The 26,183-nt window shown below is 35.4% G+C and overlaps 1 protein-coding gene across 2 annotated transcripts in view; it reads left to right on the plus strand.

Moving 5' to 3' along the window:
* The window catches only part of LOC145297803 (myeloid leukemia factor 1-like), a 131,737-nt gene that overhangs the window by 51,034 nt on the left and 54,520 nt on the right, over positions 1-26,183 (plus strand). For both annotated transcript variants that reach the window (XM_080144097.1, XM_080144096.1), the window contains exon 2: positions 25,507-25,714. In XM_080144097.1, coding sequence (XP_080000223.1) covers positions 25,507-25,714 — 208 coding nt within the window. The remainder of the gene's footprint in view (positions 1-25,506; positions 25,715-26,183) is intronic.

Below are 26,183 nucleotides of genomic sequence, written 5' to 3' on the forward strand. Positions count from 1 at the left end.
AAATAGACACATTGAGCTTAACTCAAAATTAACAGTGAATGGTTTTTAAAATAACAATCTAGACCCGTTAAACGAAAACGGTATACATTGAAAGTAACGACATTTCAAAAACAAACCTTATATATATATATATATATATATATATATATATATATATATATGTGTGTGTGTTATTTGAGAAGGAAAACCGAGAATTAATAAAATAGTAATCAACGTTTCGTCCCTATTTCAGGGGACATCATCAGGATTTCGTAGGAAAAATATGTAGAAGAAAAGGATCACAGACCACATGCGAGTGAAAACGAAAAAAAATCCGAAGATAGAGCTAAACGAAGACTTTTAGAATCGGCATTTATTTCAAATACTAGCATTATCACACAAAGAAAAGGTTTCTACAATTTAGCCCCTATTATAGGAAATATAATAATCAGAGAGCAAAATATGAATAAAGATCCTGGGTAATCAGTCTATATGTCTTTAACTGTCTCTCCTCATATAATTTAAAAAAAATAAATAAGATTAAAAAAAAAAGTAAATTTGCATATACATATGCATAACGTTTTGTGTGTGTGTATATATATATATATATATATATATATATATATATATATATATATTATATATATATATGCATAGAATAACACAACTTTTCCACACGCACATTTATAGATTCTACCCAGAATGGCAAGGACTTTAGGATTTTTTTTCCATCTCGCATGTGGTCTGTGATCGTTTTCTTCTGCATTTTTCCTACGAAATCCTGATGTCTCCTGAAATAGGGACAAAACGTTGATTACTATTTTATTAATTCTCAGTTTTCCTTCTCAAATAACATGTCAACCATCGGTTGTATTTTATTTTTACTCATATATATATATATATATATATATATATATATATATATATATATATATATGACATAAAAATACAAATATACACAATAAATTCAGCAATTGATTAATGTGTATCCGAAAATGACAAAATGGTAAAATCGATGTTCACTCATAGAAATAAAGAATCGCACAACTAATTTTTATACAACTAAAACACCTGACTCGGTTCAAACATTTGTAAATCAGAAGTCACAATTAGTTCCTAGTTGTAATTTGCCAGATAACCTGAGATGGGTATATTTGCTGATGATACAACGCTCTGTAATATGCACGAGGGAAGAACAGATGTACATAAATCCAAGACAATGGCAGAATTGTTGGAAAATGACCCCCAGACAGTAGTGCAATAAATGGGTGGTAAAAATGCTAATGCTAGTGAGCATCATATTTCCTTCTGAATGCATTCAGCACCAAGAAGAACGACTAGGAAAACGCTTGATATAATACTTGTGGCGATTGTTGTTTCCAATGATGTTGACTTTATTTTCTCAGGATTCGTGGTGGTAATCGTTTAGAGCCAAATTAATTTTGTACAAAGCCTCTTTTCATTTAAAAATATTTGCTGATGCTACAACACTCTATAATATGCATAAGAGAAGAACGGATGTGCATAAATCTAAGACAATGGCAGAATCGTTAGAAAATTACCTCCAGACCATAATGGAATGGCACCACAAATGGATGGTAACATTTAATGCTTGTAAGATTAAGTTTTGCATTCCTTTAACAATTATAAGACGCCTCTCAACCACCGATATTCATCGCAAATAACACCTTTCCTGAAAACGTTTCCTTCAAACTCCTCGGCTTAACATTCACAGGCAATATGAACTGGAACAAATACATTGAGGATATTGCAAAGGCTGCTGCAAGGAAGGTTGGTTCCCTCTATCGAGCTAAAAAAACTACTCGCACCTGAGAGTATCCTGTATCTCTACAAGGCCACCATTTACCCATGCATGGAGTATTGATGCCACATCTGGGCTGGTGCATCTACCACTAGCCTCTTCCTCTTAGATAGGATAAAAAAAAAGTTTTCAATCTAATTGGGCTTACTTTATCAACTAAGCTCCAACCCCTGTCCCATCACCGGAATGTTGCATCTCTGCGCCTATTTTACAATTATTTTAATGGAAACTGCTCTGAACTCGTTGCACTTGTGCCCCCTTAACGACAAACCCCTTCGATATGCATATTCCCGACAAACCCGCTTAGCAACAAAATCACACCCCTTCACTCTTGAGATCTCTAAATGCCAGAAAGCTATAATAGTTCTCTCGAACAGCTAGACTTTGGAATTCCCTTCCTGCTTCCTTGATTGCACTGATATGCAGAAGGTATGATCCCAAATAGTAGCTCCTTACGTCCAAATGGCGATATGCCTTGTTAGGGGTAAACGTGAGTTAAAAAAAAAAAAAAAAAGTAAAAGTTATTAATAATTACACATGCAACTTTTCAGCTAAATGAGACAACTGGAAATGACTCGGGGGGGGGTACTTATTGAACGTTTCTCGTATTATAGCGCATAATAGCATTTCATGGACCACAGTTGTTTGACCGCGACTGGTTGGTAACCAAGACTAGAGTGACTATTTAGCCGTGTTATTAAACTCTTAATTTTAGTGAATATCGCATCACGTTTTTTTCTTTCTGATTGGCCAAATGTCTTTGGCTGCACTGTTTTTATCTGCTTGTTAGCAAGACCTTTACAAAAGAGGTTAAGAATATTTTCAAAGAACCCCCCCCCCCCAAGTTGGTTTTCTTCCAAATATGAAGTGATTTAATTTAAAATTCTAGACTGGTCTAATTTTGAAAAGTGATTAATTTCTTTACTCTTTGTTTTTTTTTTTCTCAAGTTTTCGTTAGCATGTACCTTTCACTAAAACCATTGCAGTTTCTCCGTCGAGCGACTCTGCAATCTTCCCGCTGCCCCCAACCCACTCGGCTCTTCTCTTCCTCAGAAGAATGGCAATCATACCAAAAAAAAAAAAAAAAAAAAAAATCGAGCTGCCATTATCTCAAAGATTCCACACATCTACTGCTAAAATGCCAACGGCGGCATCATTCCAACTGCCACCTGCCTCGTTTTTCGTTTCTATAAAAATGAAGTGAACAGTTTTTCCCGACTTTTATTTTCCTTTCAATTCTTGCAATTTGGTAAGTCAGGAAACAAAAAATCTTCGTTTCATTTTTATAAAATGTCATAAAAATTTCTTTTACTTTTCATTTGTGTCCTTGACAGAATTTTTATTCTCTCGCTTACACACATTCTTCTGCTCTTTTTCTCCCTCTTTCTTTTTCTCCCTCTCTTTTTTTCTCTGCCTCTCTCTTTATATATGTATATATCTATAAAAGTGAAATTGTGTGTGTTTGTCTTTGTGTGCACATTTATCTACCAAGCTATTGTCAATTTTCAATCTAGACTCGAGATTTGACATAAGAGGAAAATCTTTTTAATCGGTTTTCGGCAAGAAATTTGGCTATCAAGGGGTCAAAGTTCAATGATTTGACCTTTGAGAACTTTACTAATTTCCTCCACCAATTTTGGGTCTAAACACTTGAGATTTTAGATGTCGGTTACGTGGACATTGATCAAACATTTAATTTGATTTGAGCCCAAAATAAATGTTAAGGGGTCAAAATTTAAAAAAAAATTGACCTCTACAGTCTCTACCAAATTACTTAGCTAATTTTTGGTCTAAACATTTGAAATTTTACATAACGGGTATTCAGACATGCAGCAAGCTTTGTAAAATTTGGCTGGCAGGACATCAAAGTCTACAGAGTTGACCATTGCGGACTCTACCAAACTCCTCCGCCAATTTTGGGTCTAAACACTTGAAATTTTAGATGTAGGTTGCCTAGACACGAGTCGACCCTTTATTTATTTATATATATATATATATATATAATAATGTGTGTGTGTGTGTGTGTGTGTGTGTGCACACATAGTTATGAACAGTACATAGGGCCCGAACAAAGCTGAGCTGAACTGCTAACAATCTCAAAAAGTAAGAATGCATGTGCGAACACTTCTCAACCTAAATACTCACAAAATTTTTGATTTACAGAGCTGAAATTTGAAATTAGAGTATTCAGACATGTGGGAAACTTTTTAATCGGTTTTCATGAAGAAAAAAAGGGCTGCTAAGGGGTTAAAATTGAGAAATTAGTACTTGTGGAAGGTCATCAGATTTTTGTTTATCAACTGTTTCGAGACTGCACATGCACGGTCGTGAAACATGACAGCTTCCTTATGTTAAGAATAAGTAGGTTTGAAAACGCTTTTTAAAGATTGTAACAAAGTGGTCTAATGGTTATCGTACTTGACTCACTGTCTTTAGGTTTTGGCTCGGGTCTCAGCTCAAGTATTTTTTTTTTTACAAGAAGTGAACTGTTTAGAAAAAAAAACATTACTCGCATGGACATGTCTCAGTTTTTTTCGGTTTTTCCCCCCCATGTTTTTAAAAAGAAATTTAACGTTACGTTTAATATCTACGGTATCTTTATAATAAATAAGAAATCTGTATTAATTAAAATATATTTATGCGTGTTTTATGACCAGGCAACGCCGGGCAGCTTGCTAATATATATACTAGTGTGGCTATTTTTCTCTTTTTTTTGCTCCCTTCTCTTTTTTTGCTCCCTTCTCTTTTTTTGCTCCCTTCTCTTTTTTTGCTCCCTTCTCTTTTTTGCTCCCTTCTCTTTTTTTGCTCCCTTCTCGTTTTTTGCTCCCTTCTCTTTTTTTTGCTCCCTTTTTTTCTTTTTGCTCCCTTTTTTTTTTTGCTCCCTTCTCTTTTTTTTTTGCTCCCTTCTCTTTTTTTTTTGCTCCCTTTTTTTTTTTGCTCCCTTCTCTTTTTTTTTTTTGCTCCCTTTTTTTTTTTGCTCCCTTCTCTTTTTTTTTGCTCCCTTCTCTCTTTTTTTTGCTCCCTTCTCTCTTTTTTTTGCTCCCTTCTCTTTTTTTTTGCTCCCTTTTTTTTTTCGCTCCCTTCTCTTTTTTTTTCGCTCCCTTCTCTTTTTTTTTCGCTCCCTTTTTTTTTGCTCCCTTTTTTTTTTTTTTGCTCCTTTCTCTTTTTTTTTTTTTTTTTTTTGCTCCCTTTTTTATTTTTCTTTCTCTCACTTTAACAAAACAAACGTCGGATGTGAACAGTTTTCATTAAAGCACTTCTTTTTTTTAGTAAATTTAAATTCAGAAGTTTAGAAAGCCGATACAGCGCAAATTTTTTGGAACATGTTAAAATATCACCGTTGAAACAGACCACATGGATTAGTTTATTTTACCTCTCTAGCAACAAAATGCTACGAGAAAAAACTGATTCTAATTCTGATAAAGGCGTCACAATCGAAAATTTGATTCATTTTAAACTAAAGTTTGTTTTAAAAAATCTGCTTCCTAAACTTACGAATTTAAACGAAACTTTAACCAACGCTTATATCCTATCGAAAAAAAAAATCTTCACTAATATTTTGTTTTGCATTTAAGAAATTGTCTATTATGGATATTTTTATTTTATGCATTTCCTAATTAAACCGAGTGCTCTGATTATCACTGGAATTATGTCTTTCATGTGCTTTCTTCCTATTTTTATTTCAATCTTAGTGTACTAAATACGAGTTAATCAACGTTTGTTTCCCTAAATCTTCTAGCTCTACATATGTTGCTAATACAAAATACACGATAAAATATACTTTTGTTCTGAGGTTGAGTCATGTTTTAAAAACATTCTATATGAATTGTTCTAATTCGTAGTAATTTGTAATTATTGAAACCAGTCGCCGGTCTTGGCTATCTGAGCATTTCTCTCACTGGTCATCTAATTTACTTGTGTTGCACATACCACAAACACTTATGTGAATCAAATGGCAAAAATGTCTTTTTACTTCTATAATATGGATGACAAGGGACAGATACCGTGTCTATATGACAAGGGACATATACCGTGTCTATATGACAAGGGACATATACCGTGTCTATATGACAAGGGACATATACCGTGTCTATATGACAAGGGACATATACCGTGTCTGTATGACAAGGGACATATACCGTGTCTGTATGACAAGGGACATATACCGTGTCTGTATGACAAGGGACATATACCGTGTCTATATGACAAGGGACATATACCGTGTCTGTATGACAAAGGACATATACCGTGTCTGTATGACAAGGGACATATACCGTGTCTGTATGACAAGGGACATATACCGTGTCTGTATGACAAGGGACATATACCGTGTCTGTATGACAAGGGACATATACCGTGTCTATATGACAAGGGACATATACCGTGTCTATATGACAAGGGACATATACCGTGTCTGTATGACAAGGGACATATACCGTGTCTGTATGACAAGGGACATATACCGTGTCTGTATGACAAAGATGTAGTAATAATCATGACGAGGATAATCATAAGGATGCTGATGGAAATCTACCTATTTTATGGCAGGTGATCGACTGAGCTTCACTCTATGATCCCCCACCATAAATTGTTCGTAGCAAAGACTACACTATCCACAACAATTATCAACAACTTATCTGTGCTTAAATCTAAACGAAAATTCCATGAGCAGAGTTTTTTCCCTAGAGCTGCTCGTCTGTAGAACAGAATACCATGAAGCTGCGTCCTTGTTGACTATGACATGGTTGTTTTCAAGTCAAATGTGAAGACATTCTTAAAGAGTCATCCTTTAAAATAAATTATCAAATGTCCATTACGGTATCCATTAATTCTTATCCTTGAATGGCCTCCTGGCCTTGATGAGTGGTGTAAAGTAAAAAATAATAGTAAAAAAAGATTAAAAAAAAGATTAAAATATTTTGAAAAAGACTTATTCTAAGTCACACAACAATGTCTTCAGATATGTTACAATCTTTGAATGAAATCAAAGTACAATTGTTGTAATAATTGTGACCCAACGGGTCACTGGTAGGCTTAGTAAATTGTGACCGATTTTTATATTAATTATTTTTTATTCACAATCTCAGAAGCTATATTCCAGTCTGTAGAGGCCGCCATGTTTAGAAGAATTTGACTTGAGTCTTGTTGACACACAAAATAAATTGCCTGCAAATGCATCAACTTATTGGCAATATAATAACGTATTTAGCTGCAATTTATTTTAAAAATTACTTAGTCAAGCCCAGACGACTAAAAAAATTTTAAAACTATCTAAAATAAAAATCTGCAAAGGGAGGTAATTCATTTTAAATTGGATATAATAGGTGTCTACTTTAAGTTTAAAAATGGGCAAACGAATAAAAAAACTGAAATGATTTTACAAGACACCGTGTAAATACAGCAACTTTGTATGTGTGCGTGTGTGTATATATATATATATATATATATATATATATATATATATATATATATACATACTTGTCTTTACATAAGCAGTAGTTTGTTGCTAAACAGACATGAGCATGTTTCGGTCTACCAGTATTTACCAACTAGAGACCTCATCAGGCAACAACCCTTATTTCCGAAAACGGAGTTCAAAAATGAAGAGCGAAAATTAATTCTCAGCAAAAGAAGGCTTTTTTTTTCTTTTTTTTTTTCTGAGTGAAGATTCACGGTGCGCATGGTTGAATTGGGTGTGAATTTGTGAGTTTATTCATTTTAGTATTTGTTTATTTACTTATTTATCGGTGACTTTATTCATTTTCAGGTTGGTGTTAGGGGTTAGGGTTATAAAACCTAGAGCTATACAGATGTTATCTTTAACAGGCGAGAGGGCCTCTGCTTCTGAGACCATCCAGGGTCAATGTGTCATAAAATTCCCTTTTGTTTCCTTCCTCGTTATATTTCACTGGTTAACCTACCTTTTTTTTTACACAGTGATCACCACTTATCAAGGCCCGGAAGCCACTCAGGGATAAGGTTTATTGCAAGTACATTACGTTAGTGTGGAGATTTGATGAAGTGTTTACTTAAGGGGGCGGTTCATTAGGAATTTGTTTACGTTGGACTTGAAGACATCCACGTTGTAGTCCGGTGGGAAGCAGGCAGACGGAACAGTTCCACAGGCGTGCAGTTCTAAGAAAGAAGCTTTGTTCATGGAATCTGCGTTTTGATTTAGGCACAGATATAGAGTGGGGAAAATTTTCACAGTGGATTCAGCTAGACGGGTGTTTTTCGTGAAAGATTGGCGAGGGGGGACCAGAGATTGGAGTTCAGACGAGCACCTGCCATGGAAATAACGATACAACAAGGATACTGTGGGAGAGAGGTTGCAGGGTAGAGAAAAGGGCATCCCCCACTAAGCCACGAAGTCTATTTTGTACTCTGTCAAAGCAGGATAGGCTGTTTTTAGCAGCTCCTGCCCAGATATCGCAACAGTATTCCATCCTTGGATGTACTTGGCTTTTATATAGATAGAGAATTGCATCAGTAGTGAGATATCTTCTGGAGCAGTAGAAGGATCGCACCATCTTTCCAGCGACCTTGGCAACAGACTTGATTCCATTTCAGATCAGGAGTAAAGGTCAAACCCAGAAGCTTGTCAAAACACAGGGCCTCACCCAGATGAGAGCCATCCATCACAATTGATGGCAGATGGGGATCAGAGCGTTGATGATGTAAGGATAGGAGTTTGGTTTTGGATGCATTAAAGGTAACCAGCCACATCTTCCCCCACTGAACCATGCGCTCGAGATCAGAGGAGAGAGAATCAGAGAGAACTTTGTCATTTACAGCCTTTGATGTGTTGCCGTAGATGGTCGTGTCATCAGCATAGATGTCAACGAATGATTTAAGTATGTGTTTAGGGAGGTCATTGATGTAGATCAGGAAGAGAGTTGGGCCCAGGATTGACCCCTGAGGGACTCCAGCATTTATATTGCAGGCCTCCGATTTTTGTCCATCTACCACTACTCTTATGAGCCTATCGGAGAGAAATGATTTAATGATTGAGAAAACATTTCCAGTTGTACCGTAGCTGGAAATCTTGTGAAGTAGACCCTTATGCCATACCTTGTCGAAGGCCTTTGATATGTCAAGAGCAATTGCCCTAGAAAGGAAGCCTTTGTCAAGAGATTCACTAATCCTGTGGGATATAACCGTCAGCACATCTACAGTAGATCTTGCAGAGCAGAAACCATATTGTGTGTCATTTTGGAAAATAGCAACCTCAAATTTTATATATATATATATATATATATATATAAGTTTAAAAATGGGCAAATGAATAAAACTAAAAAACTAAAATGATTTTACAAGACACTGTGTAAATACAGCTACTTTGTGTATGCGTGTGTGTATATATATATATGTGTGTGTATATATATATATATATATATATATATATATATATATATATATATATATATATATATTTATATATATAAAATGGACTGTCCCTGTCGATTTCGATGCATGAGCTCCTGCCCCAACAACTAAGTTGTTCGGAAATCCACACAGATGATTTGTTTATAATGGTGAAGGCTTTGTGTAGAACCAACCACACGTTTTCGAACTGCTAATCTTCGTCAGTGCAATGGCTGCCACAAGACAGAGCACACAGTAAATCTTAGGTTTTACATCAAAGTTTTCCTTCTCCTTGATCCCCGTCTTAACGATGATTGGGAATGCATCTCTCCCGATGAATTAAATGCACGGGTTTGTATTACTGTACACATAGATTCGAAAAAGTTGTCAAAAAACAAATATATAACAAATAAATGTTTCAAAGGCAAGATAAGTTAGTTTTCTACCTAACGGGATATATTTTTTGTGTTTTTATTCAATGTAACATGTTTATTCAGCTCGAAAACCATACAGTGTTTACCGATATATTGGAAAATTCAAAATGGCGGCCGACTGTCTCTTTAACACGGTAAGTTTGGGAAAAGATGTTATAAATAATAAACTAGACGAAATACTATTAAAAAACAACCGAATATATGTCAACTTATGTCACGGTAACATATATTGAGCGAATTTCTAACAGTATTTTGTCTAGTTTATTATTTATAATACCTTTTCACAAACTTACCCTCTCCGAGAGAGAGTCGGCCGCCATTTTGAATTTTCCAATACATCGGTAAACACTGCATGTTTTTCGAGCTGAATAAACATGTTACACTGAATAAAAACACAAAAAATATATCCAGTTAGGTAGAAAAGTAACTTATCTTGCTTTTGATAACATTTATTTGTCATATATTTGTTTTTTGACAACTTTTTCGAATCTGTGTACAGTAATACAAACCCAAATGCACCCCCAGATGTCAACGTAGAAGTGCAGCACCTCAAGTGGTCATGCATTTTGTACTGGCCAGGAATGGTTACATAGTTTTTATACCACGTTCAAAAAGTTTTCTAGTTTATTAACTACTAGAAGTATCCACTAACTGGCGTTGCTCGGTGGAAGTGTGCCTCTCCCCATCGAAAAAAGTTAAAGTACGGTTGTTGTTGTTGTTGTTGCTGCCTAACGAACGGCTTTCGGAATAGACACTCCCAACTCCTCATGGTAAGAACGGCTATCGGAATTTCAAGAACGGGTGAAGAGTATTGATCAACACCAGTCGTAAAAAATTTTTTTTAAATAGCAGCAGGGGGAGCGGGAGAAAAAAAATTGACGCAATAGGCATGCCGGGTGGATAGAAAGGAGGGGGGAACAAAAAAGAACATCGATTTAGTCGTTGAAGCTGTGGTAATGTTCACTGGATAATTATTGGCCCTCGTGCTTTAAAATAGTTGGTCTCAAAGTTTTATTAAGAAGCAGAAGTTTTATTTAAGAACTAAAACATGTAATCCTATCCTGATGGATTGAAACGAAACTTCTTCCGTGTATTTATCTTTTTTTATTATTAATTACTGCAATAATTTCACTTATCATCGTAACCCCCCCCCAAATAAAACCAAAATAAAATAAACCCAAAAAACATAAAAAGAAAACGCCCCAAAACAAAACAACAAAACGTTTTTCGTTTCATTTTGATAAAAATAGGAAAATATAGAACGTAAAAAAAGAAAAGAACAAATAAATCTTTTCAATGTTAAAACACACGCACACACAAAAAGACTGTTATATTCGCGCGAACCTGAAACCCCAATATTTCAATTCGGCTCCTTTATCCACTGGTCCACATTGACGAAATTGAAATAACATCGTGTTTTTTTTTATACTATTTAAACCAAATCAAGAAAGAACGTGAGACGTGCATGCGTGCTTAGCAAAAGAACGATTTTTTAGACCCTTGTTGAATTCGCTGCGTTTTTAAAAACGGAAAAAAGAATACGTTAGCGTACATTTATAAATCTTGACCCCCCCCTCCATAAAAGAAACGAAAAATACAGGAAATGTGGATCATATATTTTGTCTTAAGTATTTTTGAAAGTTTTCTAGCTGGTTAAAATGTAATTGAGCTAAATATAGGACAGTAATACCTGGTATGATGTAAAGAAATCTGCGACGTAATTGTGTAAGCGTAACAGTCTATAAAATACCAAAAGAAAATACACCAAAAACAAATGAAGTTTTTTCGTTTCTATTTGATACAAAAAAAAACGAATGAAAAGTAAAAAAATAAAAATAAAACAAATGTAACTGTTTTATTCAGAAATCCAAACATTTATAAACGAAAAGAAAAAAAAATGTTAGCGTACATTTATAATGAACCGCCACCTTCCCCCTTCTTCTCTGATGAAAGAAAAAGTATATAAGGAAACAAAAAATATAAGAAATGTGGAGTATATTGTATGTGTTAATTATTTTTGAATTTTTTTTGGCTGTTTATAATGTAATTGAGGTAAATATAGGACGCTAAAACCGGATATAATGTGTAGAAAGCTTCGACGTAATTGTTTTCGATCTAACAATATGTAAATAACGGTAATGGAGGTAATGAGAAATGGCATGTGTAACTTTAAAGTGATTTAATAATTTGTAGCAATGCGTGATGGCATATGTGAATTTAAATGGAATAAATGATGCATAAGAATGCGTGTGTCGGTCGAACTGCCGTAGTGAATTAGGACTGGTGTTCGTTTTTTTTTTTTTTGTATGTTGGTGTATAATCCAGAATAATAGAATATCATCGTTGCAGCCAATTACAATAGGCGGACTGTTATGGGAGAGAAATCAGTTTTCTTGAATAGCAGAGTGTAGTGGTAGTTGTAAGTGTATGGGTGTACAATCCAGTTAATAATGGTGTCAGGTCAATATAGGTGTAAGGGTTCTAGAAGTACCCGGTCCTGTTTAGGAGAGTGGGAGGACTTTTCAGTTAGAGGGAGAAATAAGAGCTACTTCGTCTTTAGGTCTTGGCAATCGTGATATCGTGTCTAGGAAATAAGACTAGATTTTAGTATATCTAATAAATGTGTCTGTATCGGCGTTCATAAGTCACATAAGATGGTGGGTAAAAGTTTAGACAAACTAAATTCGTATGTGGCATCTATCATAGCAAACCTATAATTTGGTCCAGAGGGGAATTTCTGCAATCAAATTATTATATAGAAGAAAGAAAGATATGTACAAACAGTTGTTTCGGCCCATTACTGATATTTTTATTAATTATTCTTATACAATTGGAGGCACTCATGAGCTTATATGCATAAAAAATAACAAGTCACAGCGATCTATGGATAGTTCTTCTCACTGACAGTTCGATACATTCACAATTTTGAAACTAACATAAATAATTTATTGGGCAATGACGAACGACGATAACCCAGCCGGCTGCAGCCGAATAACACTAAATCAGTCACAAACAAAATAGTCATTCAAATTTGGTTGGCTTCTCATAAAAAAAAAAAAACGAAATGAACATATCGATGTAATGAATGAATATAGCAAAATCCCACCCTTCACTTTATAATTTAATAGCTTTTTTTGTTTGTTTTCTTGGGCCGCTTTTTTATTTTTTTATTTTTTTTACATTTTCACCCCAAACAAGGCACATTGCCACTTTGGTATAGGGGACTACTATCAGACATGAACTACTGGGATACTATGTAGGTAGTTGGCAGCAAGATGTTGGTTCACATTACATTTGAACTTCTGCATGTCAGTACAGTTGGGGAATTCCAAAGTCTAACGGTTCTGTGGAAGAAACTACTGGAGTAGAAAGCTCTCTTACATCTAGGGATCTCTACTCTGTAGGGATGGGATTTAGCTGCTTGTCGGGGTATTTACGTTGTGGGGGCACAAGTGCTTGCAGTTCGTCAGAGCATTCACCATTAAAATACTTGTAGAACAGGCAGAGGGATTCAACATTTCGTCGGTGAGACAGAAGCTGAAGCTTAGATGCCAGTTCAGGGCCTATCAGGTTGGAAACTTTCTTTTGGACCTTGTATAGGAGCGAGAGACTAGTAACAGATGCACCAGCCCAAATATGACAACAATACTCCATACATGGGCGAATGGTGGCCTTATAGAGGTACAGGATACTTTTGAGCGTTAGTAGCTTTCTCTGGGGTCCTGGATATGACCTTAAACTATATTTGATAGTGAGGCCCCAGCTTGCGGGCTTGGGGGGCACCCTTTAATTACCATTGCTCCCAGGTCCACTGACCTGGAGTGGTAGTACCTGTTAGGGTCCCAGTTATGGGTTGAATAGAAACAGACTTGAAAAAAAACAAATATTCATTTTAAAAAATTTTCTTCAAAATCACTGGATTCGTCATTAAATAACCTGAAAAGGGTTGATATGCTGTAAAACAAAAACAACCAACCAACTTTTCTCTGTCACCTGTTTCACCGACCGTATAACATGCAGAAATTCAAATGTAATGTGAATAAATCTATTGCTTTGCAACTCCCCACTTAGAATGCCCCTGTACTTTTGGTCCCGATTCATAATAGAACTTAATCTCAATTGCAATGTTTTTTAGGGGCGAATGAAAATAAAAATAACTAAGCCAATATGCGATATACTTTCGATTCTGCAAATGTAGTGATTAAAGACTATGCTAAGTATTATTAAAATACTAGCAGGCTTCTCGGCGTTGCCCGGTCGCTAGATACACTTAAATGTTATTTTAATTCATGCAAATTACGTATCTCTTATTATAGACAATTTTCTATCGATTATTATATTGAACCTATTATATAGTGAGATCAAAGTGTGTGTGTGTGTGTGTATATATATATATATATATATATATATATATATATATATATATATATATATATAAACTTAGGTGCCATCAGCTAGATCAAAACCAAAATATTCAATTCTCCACCCTCATTTCTTAGCCTCTGAAGCACGTGTAGTGAACTGGTGGATATATTATATATATCCACCCAATCGTACAAAACAGGAAAAATGAATTGTTTTGAGGAAGAAACGAACAACGTGTTAAATTGAATTAAACGAACTAGAATTTATTTCATGAAGAAAAAAATGAAAGAAAAGGGTACAGCACGTGTTTAGTTTGGCGTGCGTCTCTCACTGTTAACTGGTGAGAAGGAAAGTCTATTGTTGTGTGTGTGTATATATATATATATATATATATATATATATATATACACACACACACACACACAACAATAGACTTTCCTTCTCACCAGTTAACAGTGAGAGACGCACGCCAAACTAAACACGTGCTGTACCCTTTTCTTTCATTTTTTTCTTCATGAAATAAATTCTAGTTCGTTTAATTCAATTTAACACGTTGTTCGTTTCTTCCTCAAAACAATTCATTTTTCCTGTTTTGTACGATTGGGTGGATATATATAATATATCCACCAGTTCACTACACGTGCTTCAGAGGCTAAGAAATGAGGGTGGAGAATTGAATATTTTGGTTTTGATCTAGCTGATGGCACCTAAGTTTATATATATATATATATATATATGAGAGAGAAAGTCAATCCAGGCCATGGAGATGAAAAGTAAGGTGTACGTACTGTCTGTTGGCTCTTGCCCCACAGATAGTAGCAGGTGGTGACGTGAGGCGCACAGGCCCCGAAAGGGATCAGTTGGTCCGTTGACCGCTCGGCTCGGGAGCCGAATCGGAAAGAAGGAAACAGCTCAGGTCTCTTGCTTTTGTAGTTGTTTCCGGCGCCCTTTGCGCATGTGTGGATTTCATTTAAAGAGGAAGTGACGTTGCCCATTTGTGTGTGTGTGTGTATGTACGTGTGTACGTGCGCACATGTTTGTGTGCGCGTATGTGTATGACAAGAAATGTGGTTTGAAATGTGCACGCGTGTTTTTGTGAGACTAGAAAAGGCTCGCACACACGCCCCCTATATCTCTCTCTCTCTCTCTCTATATATATATATATATATATATATATATATATATATATAAATTCCTTATGTTGCAATATTTTTGTTTTAATGGGGTAGATATTTATTTGCTGCCCACCTCAGCAAAATGTGGCACAAGGCCGGAAAGTGGGAACCCCGCAGGCTCCCCTAAAGGAGGGGCACTCCTGCAATTTTAAAAATTGCCTGAGTAACCCCGTCGGCATTCCCCGGTCGGGGCGCCTCAGGCAGCAAGCAATAAACTTGCCCCACCGGAAAGCCCGGTGGCAAGGCCTGGGAGGGTGGACCTCCTAGGTATTACCCAGGCGGTGTACCTCAGTCCAACAGGTGCTGGGCCGGTTCCCGGCCCCTCACCTGTTGGGCTGAGTGTCAAGTGACGAATCCTTGACTTGTACTACCCCGTCTCCATGCAGCCGAAGCCGCTAGGAGACATCCCATCAAAAGAGTGTTTTAATGGGGTATATATTTAATTGCCGCCCACATCGGCAATATTTGGCACAAGGCCTGGAAAGTGGGATACCCGCAGGCTCCCCTAAAGGAGGGGCACTCCTGCAATTTTAAAAATTGCCTGAGTAACCCCGTCGGCATTCCCCGGTCGGGGCGCCTCAGGCAGCAAGCAATAAACTTGCCCCACCGGAAAGCCCGGTGGCAAGGCCTGGGAGGGTGGACATCCTAGGTATTACCCAGGCGGTGTACCTCAGTCCAACAGGTGCTGGGCCGGTTCCCGGCCCCTCACCTGTTGGGCTGAGTGTCAAGTGACGAATCCTTGACTTGTACTACCCTGTCTCCATGCAGCCGAAGCCGCTAGGAGACATCTCATCATAAGAGGTTTATAATGGGGTATGATCCCGCACAGTCGGGAGATTCTATTTATAAACTATGCTGCTAGGAACTGACGAATCGAATTCACGTTCTGCTACCAACCAATCAAAAACCAGAATTGTTACATAAATATTAAACCTTTTTGTAGCAACTTCGCATGTTTTCTTCGTGTTAATTCGTATAAATTCACCTGTTATCCCCCCCCCCCCTTTTTTTTTTTTTTTTTTTTTATAAATAAAATCGCCTGATCGTCGATGACAAGATTAAAAAAAAGCAAGGATGCCCAGACGGTTCCCTGAGTTTTATGATTACGAATGGTACTGGTTAGAAAGACATTTTTTTATAAATAATATAAATAGGTCAGCAATATTTTTTTTTAATAATATAAATAGGTCAGCAATATTTTGGAGCAAAAAAAAAAAAAAAAAGTGACACCGGTAACGTTGATTGAGATTGTCGGACTGACTTCCTCATCTTGGTTGTTAGTGTCCTAGTGACATCTGGCCGAGTGGTCCTAGACGTTGTATCAAAGTTTAGTTACCCAAAGGTGCTGAGTTCAATCCTGAACAAAGGCAGTGAAAAGTAACATTCAAAACAGAATCAGCAACTATGTCCCAGAGCCTAGCTGGAGTTCGAACACGGTACCCCCGTAATAATAATAAAGGGTTGGGTTCGAGACTCCTAACAAACGGTTCCCCAGTTCGATACAAAACACCTGATGAAGGCCGGAGGGCAAAACGGCCGAAACGTTGTGACGATAACAACCAAGATGAGGAAGTCAGTCCGACAATCTCAATGAAAATACCTCATCTCAAAAACACAGACAATTACTATCGGGAACGTTTTTGATAATAGAGACGGTGTTTAATCATTGATGCCGGGGTGCCATGATATACAATACTGTTTTATCTTTAAATCCCCGAAACGGTTTTTCAGGATAAACAAATAATGATCATTACAATAATATTAGTGTGAATTCTTTGAAGTCGACTAATACCAGTGATTACAAAAGATTAATTGATTTACAAGCAAAATTTTTTTCCAACGAAAGGAATTTGGCTTTTTTTTTCTTGCTTTTTTTTTAAAATAGTTTTTAAAGTTGAAAAACTTCCAAAACTATATTTTAATGGTTTGTTTTCTTCACAATCTTATTAATGATATTGCACTCTGCAGGGCCCGCTATGTTTATAAGAAAGAACTTTCTAGATCCATCTGAAGTTTTGGCCAATAAAATAGTCTGCAAACGTGTAAGGTTCGACAATTATTGAACGCCATAATGGTTTCATTATTTGCTAAAATTAAGCGCGAACTCGTCGATGATTGCAAGCATGATTAGTCAGAAAGCCATTTGAGTTGGTAAAGAGATAAATGGTTGAATCGGTTGTTTCGGGCGGATGTTAATTTATAGTCGACAGATCATTGTTGAAAAATAGTGATTAAAAATAGTCGACCGTTTTTTTGTTTTGTGTGTGTGCTGAGAGCCTTTTTTTCATTGGCAAATATTTAGATTAGTAGCCATCTTGGTATGACTTTGAAAAATCTATTTCTGAAAACAATGATACAATCAAAAATAGGCACAAGGGCATTCAAAAGTGTGGGGCGGAGGTATATGGTCATCCTTGTCACGACAACTTATTGTCTAAGTTTTTCTTTGTTAGAAACCAGTTATCATGACACTGCATTCACGCTAGTGGTTGTCCTACTTAAAACTTCCAAATGATTTATTTATTAAATATAACAATATATAAAAAAAAAGAAGAAAAACATAACAATATGACAATAACGATATAAAATTAAAAAAATAAATCTATATCTATAAAAGTGAAAATGTCTGTCTGTACACTTCCCTACCAAATCTCATATTTTTTTAATCCCAACCTTGATTTAGCCATATTGAACGATGTTTGAAACTAGTTAGTTAGCTCTTTGTCTTTTTATTTTTTTAAAATTCATTGTTTTAAAAATATAGGTATGCTGATGATATAGTACTGATGGAACACTCTTCAGTGACTAAATGGCATTCGAAACGACATCCACTCTAAGAGCAAACTGGTTGGTCTCAACATGCATCTTAGGAAGACTAACGTGATGTCAAACCAGCACGCTGCCAAGTCGCCAATAATTGTTGATGGAAAGACCATTGAGGAAGTTGAAAGCTACATCGACTTGGGAAAGAAAATTATGAAAAATGGAGATCTCCTTCCTGAGATAGAGAAAGGCAGCATTGGGATGGGTAGCTTTTGGGAAAGTGGATAATATAAGTATGTCAATCAAATGAAAGATCTTCAATGAATATATACTACCTGTAGTACGGTAGTGAAATATGACCCTGCAACTCGTCAAAGTGAAATCTTGGCAATGGCACAGGAAGATGGACAGGATAATGTTGGGCATCACTCTACAAGACAGAAAGACAAACATCTGGATCCGCCAACAAACAAGATACTGACATCAATACTGCCATCAAGACATCCAAACACAGACGGGCAGGGCATGTAGCCAAACAGGACAACAGATGGCCCACCAGGACAATGGAATGGAACATAAGACACTAAAGGGAAGATCAAGAATGAGATGATGACCTAATACAACACATGGGTCCCACATGACAGTGAATAGCTCGGGACAGTTAGATGGCTAAAGTCCAGGGAGGGGTTCCTCATTGAGTGATAAAACCCTTATTGATTGATTGTATATAGGTACAATTAAAATTATGTACCTCCCTAATATTTATTTTTGGTTTTGCACCTTTTGGCCACCTTTTTAATGTAATCCTTTCTTTTTATCGCTCGTCTATTTAGCCTTTGTTGTATGCCGACGAGTACATTAACCATAGAACTTATTTTTTTATTTATTTTTTAATATACGTTTATCATAGTTTGCAGATTACAAAAATAATTTTTGCAGTTTATGTGAAATCAATATGCATAAACTATTGAACCCAAGTTAGTTTAGTGCAAATCTATATAATTATAAACCGTCCGACCACTCTTGCTTGCATCTTGTCTATCAAAACCACTGTCGTGGAAAACAGCTTGTATTTGATAAAATTCACACTCCTTTCCACAGTTCGACCATATTGAGTACAAATATACTTCGCCATAAATTAGCGTCTCTTTAGCCTTTATTCTGCCGACCATAGAATGTACTTTTCGATCTAAATTTTTTTAGATATAATTTATCATAGCTTGTAGACTACATTTAAAAAAAATTGCAGTTTATATGAAAGCAATATACATGAACTCTGAAAAGAAATTAAGTTTCGTGCAAATGTGATGAAAATCAAATTAGAAATAACACAAGGATTTTTACACTTCAAAACTTCCGTTCCATTTAACGAACAATGGTTAGAAAAATGCTTAAATTGTTTTTTTTTTTTGTGTGTGTGTGTGTTTGAAGTTATGGCAAAATAAAATTTAATTCAAGATTTTAAAATTCTTGAAAATGTGATTTTAGTTTTTATTTATTCTTTTTTTTGTTAAATAAGTAAAAGATTTTCTATGTGGTTTTATTACCAAACTCTAATCCGAACATGGCGTCTCTGTCTACAAGGTTATGTTCTTATCTGGATTCATCGAACTGCTTTCCGGCTGACTACAATATGGTTGTCTTCAAGTCTAATGTAAATAAGTTCTTGATGAGCCGTTCCATATAAGTTATCAAATTTACCAAATTTTCATTACTAATGATTACTATATTGTCCAATTTCTACTGTACACTCTTTAACCCTTATCCTTGAGTGGCCTCTTGGCCTTGATAATGTGGTGATGCCTATGTAAAAAAAAAAAAAAAACTACCGTTCTCATCTTGAGTATGATTTTAACGTTTCGGTTGATGTAACCTTTGACCTTCTTCAGGTGTATCTTATTGAACTCGGGAATTTAGACGGAATTTCAAGCAGAACCCTTCATTTACTCCACGGAAGTAGCATACTCTTGTTCCGTCAGGCATGACTTTATAGAGATCCTAAATAATTCGCAATTGTGGCGCAGTGGTTAGAGTACTTGGAAAAATCAATTGCAAAAAGTGATAGTCTCCTGAATGTTGAAGGTCCAATCTTCAGTGTGGGCGACCGAAAAATACAATTGTGAATTACTTAGAACCTCTATCCAGTCATGGCTGACGGAACAAGAACATACTACCTCCGTAAAGTAAATAAAGGGTTCTACTTGAAATTTCGTCCAAATTCTCCAGTTCGACAGAAACCTTCTAGAATTCAACAAGGAACACCTGAAGGTCAGAGGTTACATCGACCGAAACGTTGTGAAAAATCAATCTCAAGATCAGAATAGTAGTCTGATGAATCTAAATAATATGAATAACCAATCCTCATCTCAAATTCAGAAACATCGTAGGGTTATGTTTGTTCAACACTTATGTTGAGTTCTGGGCGATTTACGTTTGGCGCTATCAACCCTCAAGCCAATAAAAATAGGAGGCATTACTTTTGGAACGCCCCTCGTATTATGGTAATTGAAGGAGCAACAAGCCTAATGAAAAATCTTAACTATTAAGACACAATTCCTAGAAGACCAACCTGCAGTGAAATACAGCCATAAAAGGAAGTTAATGATCTTTTGTGCTCAAGAATTTCTTTTTCTACATAATTGCTACAATTCTTAATGCATTTTTGCCAGAAATTCAGTTACGCATCTCTGCTTCTGATGCACGACCATGACAGGGGTTGTTTTCTTAGTCTCGCACCCTCAATATCTGGAACAGAAATGAAACTTTCAGATTATGAATACATAGTCATCATTACAATGCAATTTGCAACCTCTTCTGGCCCATTCGGATGGAATAAAAATTAGCAGGCATTACTTATGGAACAGCCCTCGTATTATAATGATTATTGAAGGAGAAAAAGGCCCAATGAAAAATCTTCAATACTTAGACACAATTCTTGGTAGACCAAGCTTTGTTTGTGTTAATCCGTCAGTTATTGATTGGCACATCTGAGCTGGAGCCCCACTGCACCCAGACTGGCCAATTCATACAGAAGTCCAGTCCACTAGAGGATTGAGGTTGGGACTAGGGTAGCCTGGTGTTAGTGGCTGGTCAGGTGTATTTTCCAGCTAGATGTCCAGATGTTTCTTGAAAGTGTTGGGCGACACTCTCCTTACATTTCTTATTGCGGCTAGAATACAGTTGAATGTTCTTGTACAACTGTAGGTGAAGCTGTGGCGGATGAAGGACTTGATCCTCTCTGTAGTCCCAGGTGTGGTTTTTATACAGCACAGCATCTCTCACCGCTGGTGGATTGTTTTTACTATTGTGTTTGGGACCCTTCCTTCCAAAACTATCCATATGTAGATAATATATCGTTTTCTTCGACGTTGTAGTAAAAATTATTATTTTTTTTTAATTACATTTTCGCCCCAAACAAAGCACGTCGCCACTTTGATGTAGGGGGCTACTATCAGGGACATGAGCTACAGGAGTACTATGTAGGGAGTTGGGCAGCAAGATGTTGATTCACGATCGGAATACAGTTGCAGCTCCTTCAGCCTCTCCCAGTACTCCACATATTTTGCTGGTGAATGTTCTCTAGGGAGCTCCGATTTTTCAGATTTGTTACTTTTTGAGGAGACTTCAGCTGACACAAGTGTTCAGCCTTGAAAGGACAAGGGATTTCCATAGTGTTAGCATGCACTCACTGTTTCTACTCCTTGCGACCGCTGTGGTGTGGTCAATATTGTGTGGAGCTGTAACGAAATACAAATAGTAGCCAAACTTCTTAAAACGGCCTTCGGATATAAAATTAAATCGTATTGAAATGAAGTGTTAACTCCAGGAGAGAATCTCTTGATCTCTGAAAACTAATTGAAGTAAAATTTAAATTTAAAAAAAAAGTGCTTATTTAGAATTACACTTAACTAAAAAAAACAAAAATACAGAAAAAAATCTTTGTACGTACTCGCCACGGAACAAAGATGTCATATTCCAAAAATTACATAAATTAAGTTTTGATTTTCTTTAAAAAAAAAAAAAAGAGGAAGCCAGGAGGAGGTTGAAAGCAACCATATCGCTTTAAATTTTGCCAAAATTCAAAGACTATTCAATTTCACTACAGATTTTGTTTGTATTCAAAAACGTTTTAATCGCTGAAAATAGTAAATTCAGATTTTCTTAGTAAAAAAAAAAAAAAATTTGATCAATTTACGTAATTTTTAGAATGTTACATCTTCAAGTAACATAAATTTTCTTGATATTTTTTTTAATTCTTAATAAAAATAAAAACAATTGTCCTATATAATAGATGAGGTCTTTAATTCCATTTTAATAATAGTAAAAAAAAAAAAATGAAATTCTTTATTTTGTAGTCCAGGACTTAAATTTTCTCACTTTGACCATTTCAGTTTTATAATTTTGTGACAATGTTATTCATGGCGGAACTCTAAGTCAATCGTAATTACTCCTGTACAAGTAAACTAAAAACGTCTCCCTCATTTGCATATCCAGTAAAACCAGCAGCAGCAGTCGGCCGAACAATCGCTTTAAAACCTTTTAATCATTTTCAAGTCCAAACGAATTTCAGTAGACGACGAATTTAGAAATAAATGAAGCCGTTCATTATTTTACTCGACGCGTCTCAACCTGACTCAATTTAGAACATTTTTCTAAAACCCATTTTTCTTAAATTCTCATTTGCTTTTCTTTATTAATAAACCCGTGTGACCACTTAGCGTGTGTCTTTGTCTGTCGTGCGACTACGTGACTAAAATTTTTTTATTACTAACGAGACACTAACCAGGTGTCGTCTGGGTAAAAAAGTTACCAATCCAAACAATTCCTGTTCCCAGCTCTGAACCTCATGTTACTATGTTTAGTCTGTAATTTATGTGAACAATAATTTATTATATAGATAATAATTTATTATATAGAGGGCAAATATTTGTTTGTATATCCAGCTAAAACTTGAAAAACACAAAACGAACCACAACAAAATTGGTATTTTTAATCGGCGTAATCCTGGATGTATAATATCTAAAATTATGGAAAAAGTTTCTTATTTTTGGCTCAAATAGTCATTTATACCATCTAATGTTGCCATATGAAGGCAAGTAACTCTGATTTTAAAGATATCTTGAAGAAGAGGTGGGAAGGGAGAGGAGGGAAAGATAAGGATAGAAGTTATGTTTGCTAATTAATACTGCATAATCACATTGACACACCGGTTCTCACTAAGTCACCGAAGCAACGTCGAGCCTGGTCAGTGTCAGATGGTTGACCGGTTTGGGAATACCAGATGGTTGACCGGTTTGGGAATACCAGATGGTTGACCGGTTTGGGAATACCAGATGGTTGACCGGTTTGGGAATACCAGATGGTTGACCGGTTTGGGATAATCAGCCACCGTATATAAGGAGACGTTAACAACTCCTTGCAAGAGTTGCAAAAGCCTAACATCGTCACCTGCCGTAACGTATGTGAACTTCATACTATCATGGAACTTCCTCCGTCGGAGGAAGCCAGTTAAACTCACATAAGGGTTAGTGTCAGTTTCATTTGATTCATTTCATAATAAAAATATCTTTTTGTGCAGAAATGTGGAGATTAGTTAATTTTACAACTGAGAATGATGGTGTGTGTGTGTGTGTGTAAGTGAAAATGTCTGTACATTTCCCTATCAAATAACTCTGTCAATTTTTATTTTTGGTCTATAGACTCGGAATTTGATATACGGGGTATTGAGATTTGGGAAAATCTTTTTAATCGGATTTCGGCAAGAAATTTGACTGTTAAGGGGTCAAAGTTCAATGATTTTACCTTTGAAAGCTCTACCAAACTCCTCCGACAATTTTGGGTCTAAACACTTGAAATTTCAGATATAGGTTACTTGGACATGGATCTATGTTTATAATTTGATTTGAGCCCAAAACAAATGCTAAGGGGTCATAATTAGGGTCAAAGTTTAAAATTTTTTTTCTTCTGCAGTCTCTAACTTTTCTCTATAGTAGTTAAGGAAGCCTATTATATAGAAAGGCATTACCGTACATATGCACACTTTTTATTATATACATATACACACTTTTTAATATATACATATGCACATAAAGTTATGAACAGTACATAGGGCCCGAGCAAAGCCGGGCTGAACTGCTAGTGTATATACTAGCAGTTCACCATGGATTTTACCACGCAATCTGGATCTACAATTTTCATATCCTTTTCTTCAAATCCTCTTGCTACTTGACTTCTGATTAATTTATTCGGACTTTGACTTTCTATGTCTCACTGACTTTAGCAAATAGGGTACATACCTCTTATAAATATTTGCTAATATTTTCTCCTCTGAGATGGTAGACACCGAAACCCTTATAGGTTAAGGAGATTAAATTTCTAAATTATTCTTAGAATAATAAAAATCTTTGATATGAAACTCAAACACTTCATTTCAAAAAGTTTTTTTTTTTGGAAGTTCATTGAATCACTACAATTAATTTATTTGCTCTATCTTGTATATCGACCAATTCTTATTTAGATGGGATAATACTTCTAGAATATTACTGCCAGTAATATTTTGTAAATCTTATAATCACAGGTTTCCATACCAACTGATTGTTAAATAAAATTATTCTGAAGTGTATATATATATATATATATATATATATATATATATATATATTAGATAGGATGTTTCTATTGTGTAAATTTTAATTAATTTGAAATAAGACGTTTTGATATCACCCTTAGTGCAAGAAACCAACCCAGCATGCATTAATTTCGATAGAAGTGGGTGTTTCTAAAATTTTTTAAATGCCAGCTGTGTCCTTAATATAATATTAGATGTGGGGGGGGGGTTAAAATATTTAAAACGGAATTGTCTACTTCAGGTTAGATAAAGTAAGAAAAAGGAATTTTCGATTTGTGGTTAAGTTTGTATCAATAATGTTACACGTAGTTAAGCTGATAACATCCTTCTCTTTTTCCTTAATCATTAAGAATAGTTTCTACCTCGTTTTTGAGGAAGACTTATGGGTATTATGTCAAGGATTTAAGTTCTAGATTTTTTTGTAATCTAGAAAAGATAAAATTCTATTATTTTTTATGAAAAAGCGAAATCACTAGTTTTGCTATTCCCCCCCCCCATTTGGCCCGCTTCCTCTTTCTTCCTCTCCATCCCTTTATTTTTCTTTTTTTTTTCTCTCTTCCCCTTCCAAATCACGTTTTTTCTTATTTTGCTTCGCCTCCCTTCCGTCTCTGTAGATGTTGCTTTCTTTTCTTTTTCTATGATTCTACAAAATCAGGCTGTCTGATGATATTGACTTCCCGACTTAAATGCACCAAACATTAATCTGTTTTTTTCTTTCCCTTTGCAAAATTCAACTAAGTCAAAAACAAAAACAATTTTTCTCTACAAAACAACCAAACCAAATGCCAAAAATAAATATTTTAAGATATAAACAACTTGAAACAACATTTCTCCAAAATTACGGGATTTAACATTAAATAAACCGAAACTGGTTGATGCGACTTGAAACAAAATAACCAAAAAGTTACGTTTAAACATAAATTTCCAGAGAAAGACGATATTATAGTCTATGATATTTTTTCATTTCTTTTTCAGATTCCCTAAGAGTTCTCCTATGCGTATGATGGACTTTGGTTTCAGCTCCCCTCGTGTCAGTGGCCGAGACAGGCAGAGAGCGCAAAGCTGTGAACGCACAAACCGTAAGAATGATCTTGTCTCCTTTGGATTAAATGAAGACTTTTTTGGTTTCAACGACATCTTCAACAATATGCGGAAAATGATGGCTGATATGAATCATTCTCTGGTAAGTAGTCGTTGTCCAACTTTGCAGCAGACTTGGCACTATCTTCTGTGTATTCTAATTCATGTTACCTAAAATGCACACATTTTGTTTTTCCTTTTGCAAAACTCACTCAAAATTTGTAGATATAAGCGCATATTATGTATCATTAGGTTATTCTGTAATATATGTATATTCTGTAATATATATGTATATTCTGTAATATATATGTATATTCTGTAATATATATGTATATTCTGTAATATATATGTATATTCTGTAATATATATGTATATTCTGTAATATATATGTATATTCTGTAATATATATGTATATTCTGTAATATATATGTATATTCTGTAATATATATGTATATTCTGTAATATATATGTATATTCTGTAATATATATGTATATTCTGTAATATATATGTATATTCTGTAATATAATATGTATCATTAGGTTATTCTGTAATATAATAATAATATGGAATT

The sequence above is a fragment of the Euprymna scolopes genome, chromosome 18, assembly GCF_053919585.1.
Source record: "Euprymna scolopes isolate OS-2025 chromosome 18, ASM5391958v1, whole genome shotgun sequence".
NCBI classification, from domain to species: domain Eukaryota; kingdom Metazoa; phylum Mollusca; class Cephalopoda; order Sepiida; family Sepiolidae; genus Euprymna; species Euprymna scolopes.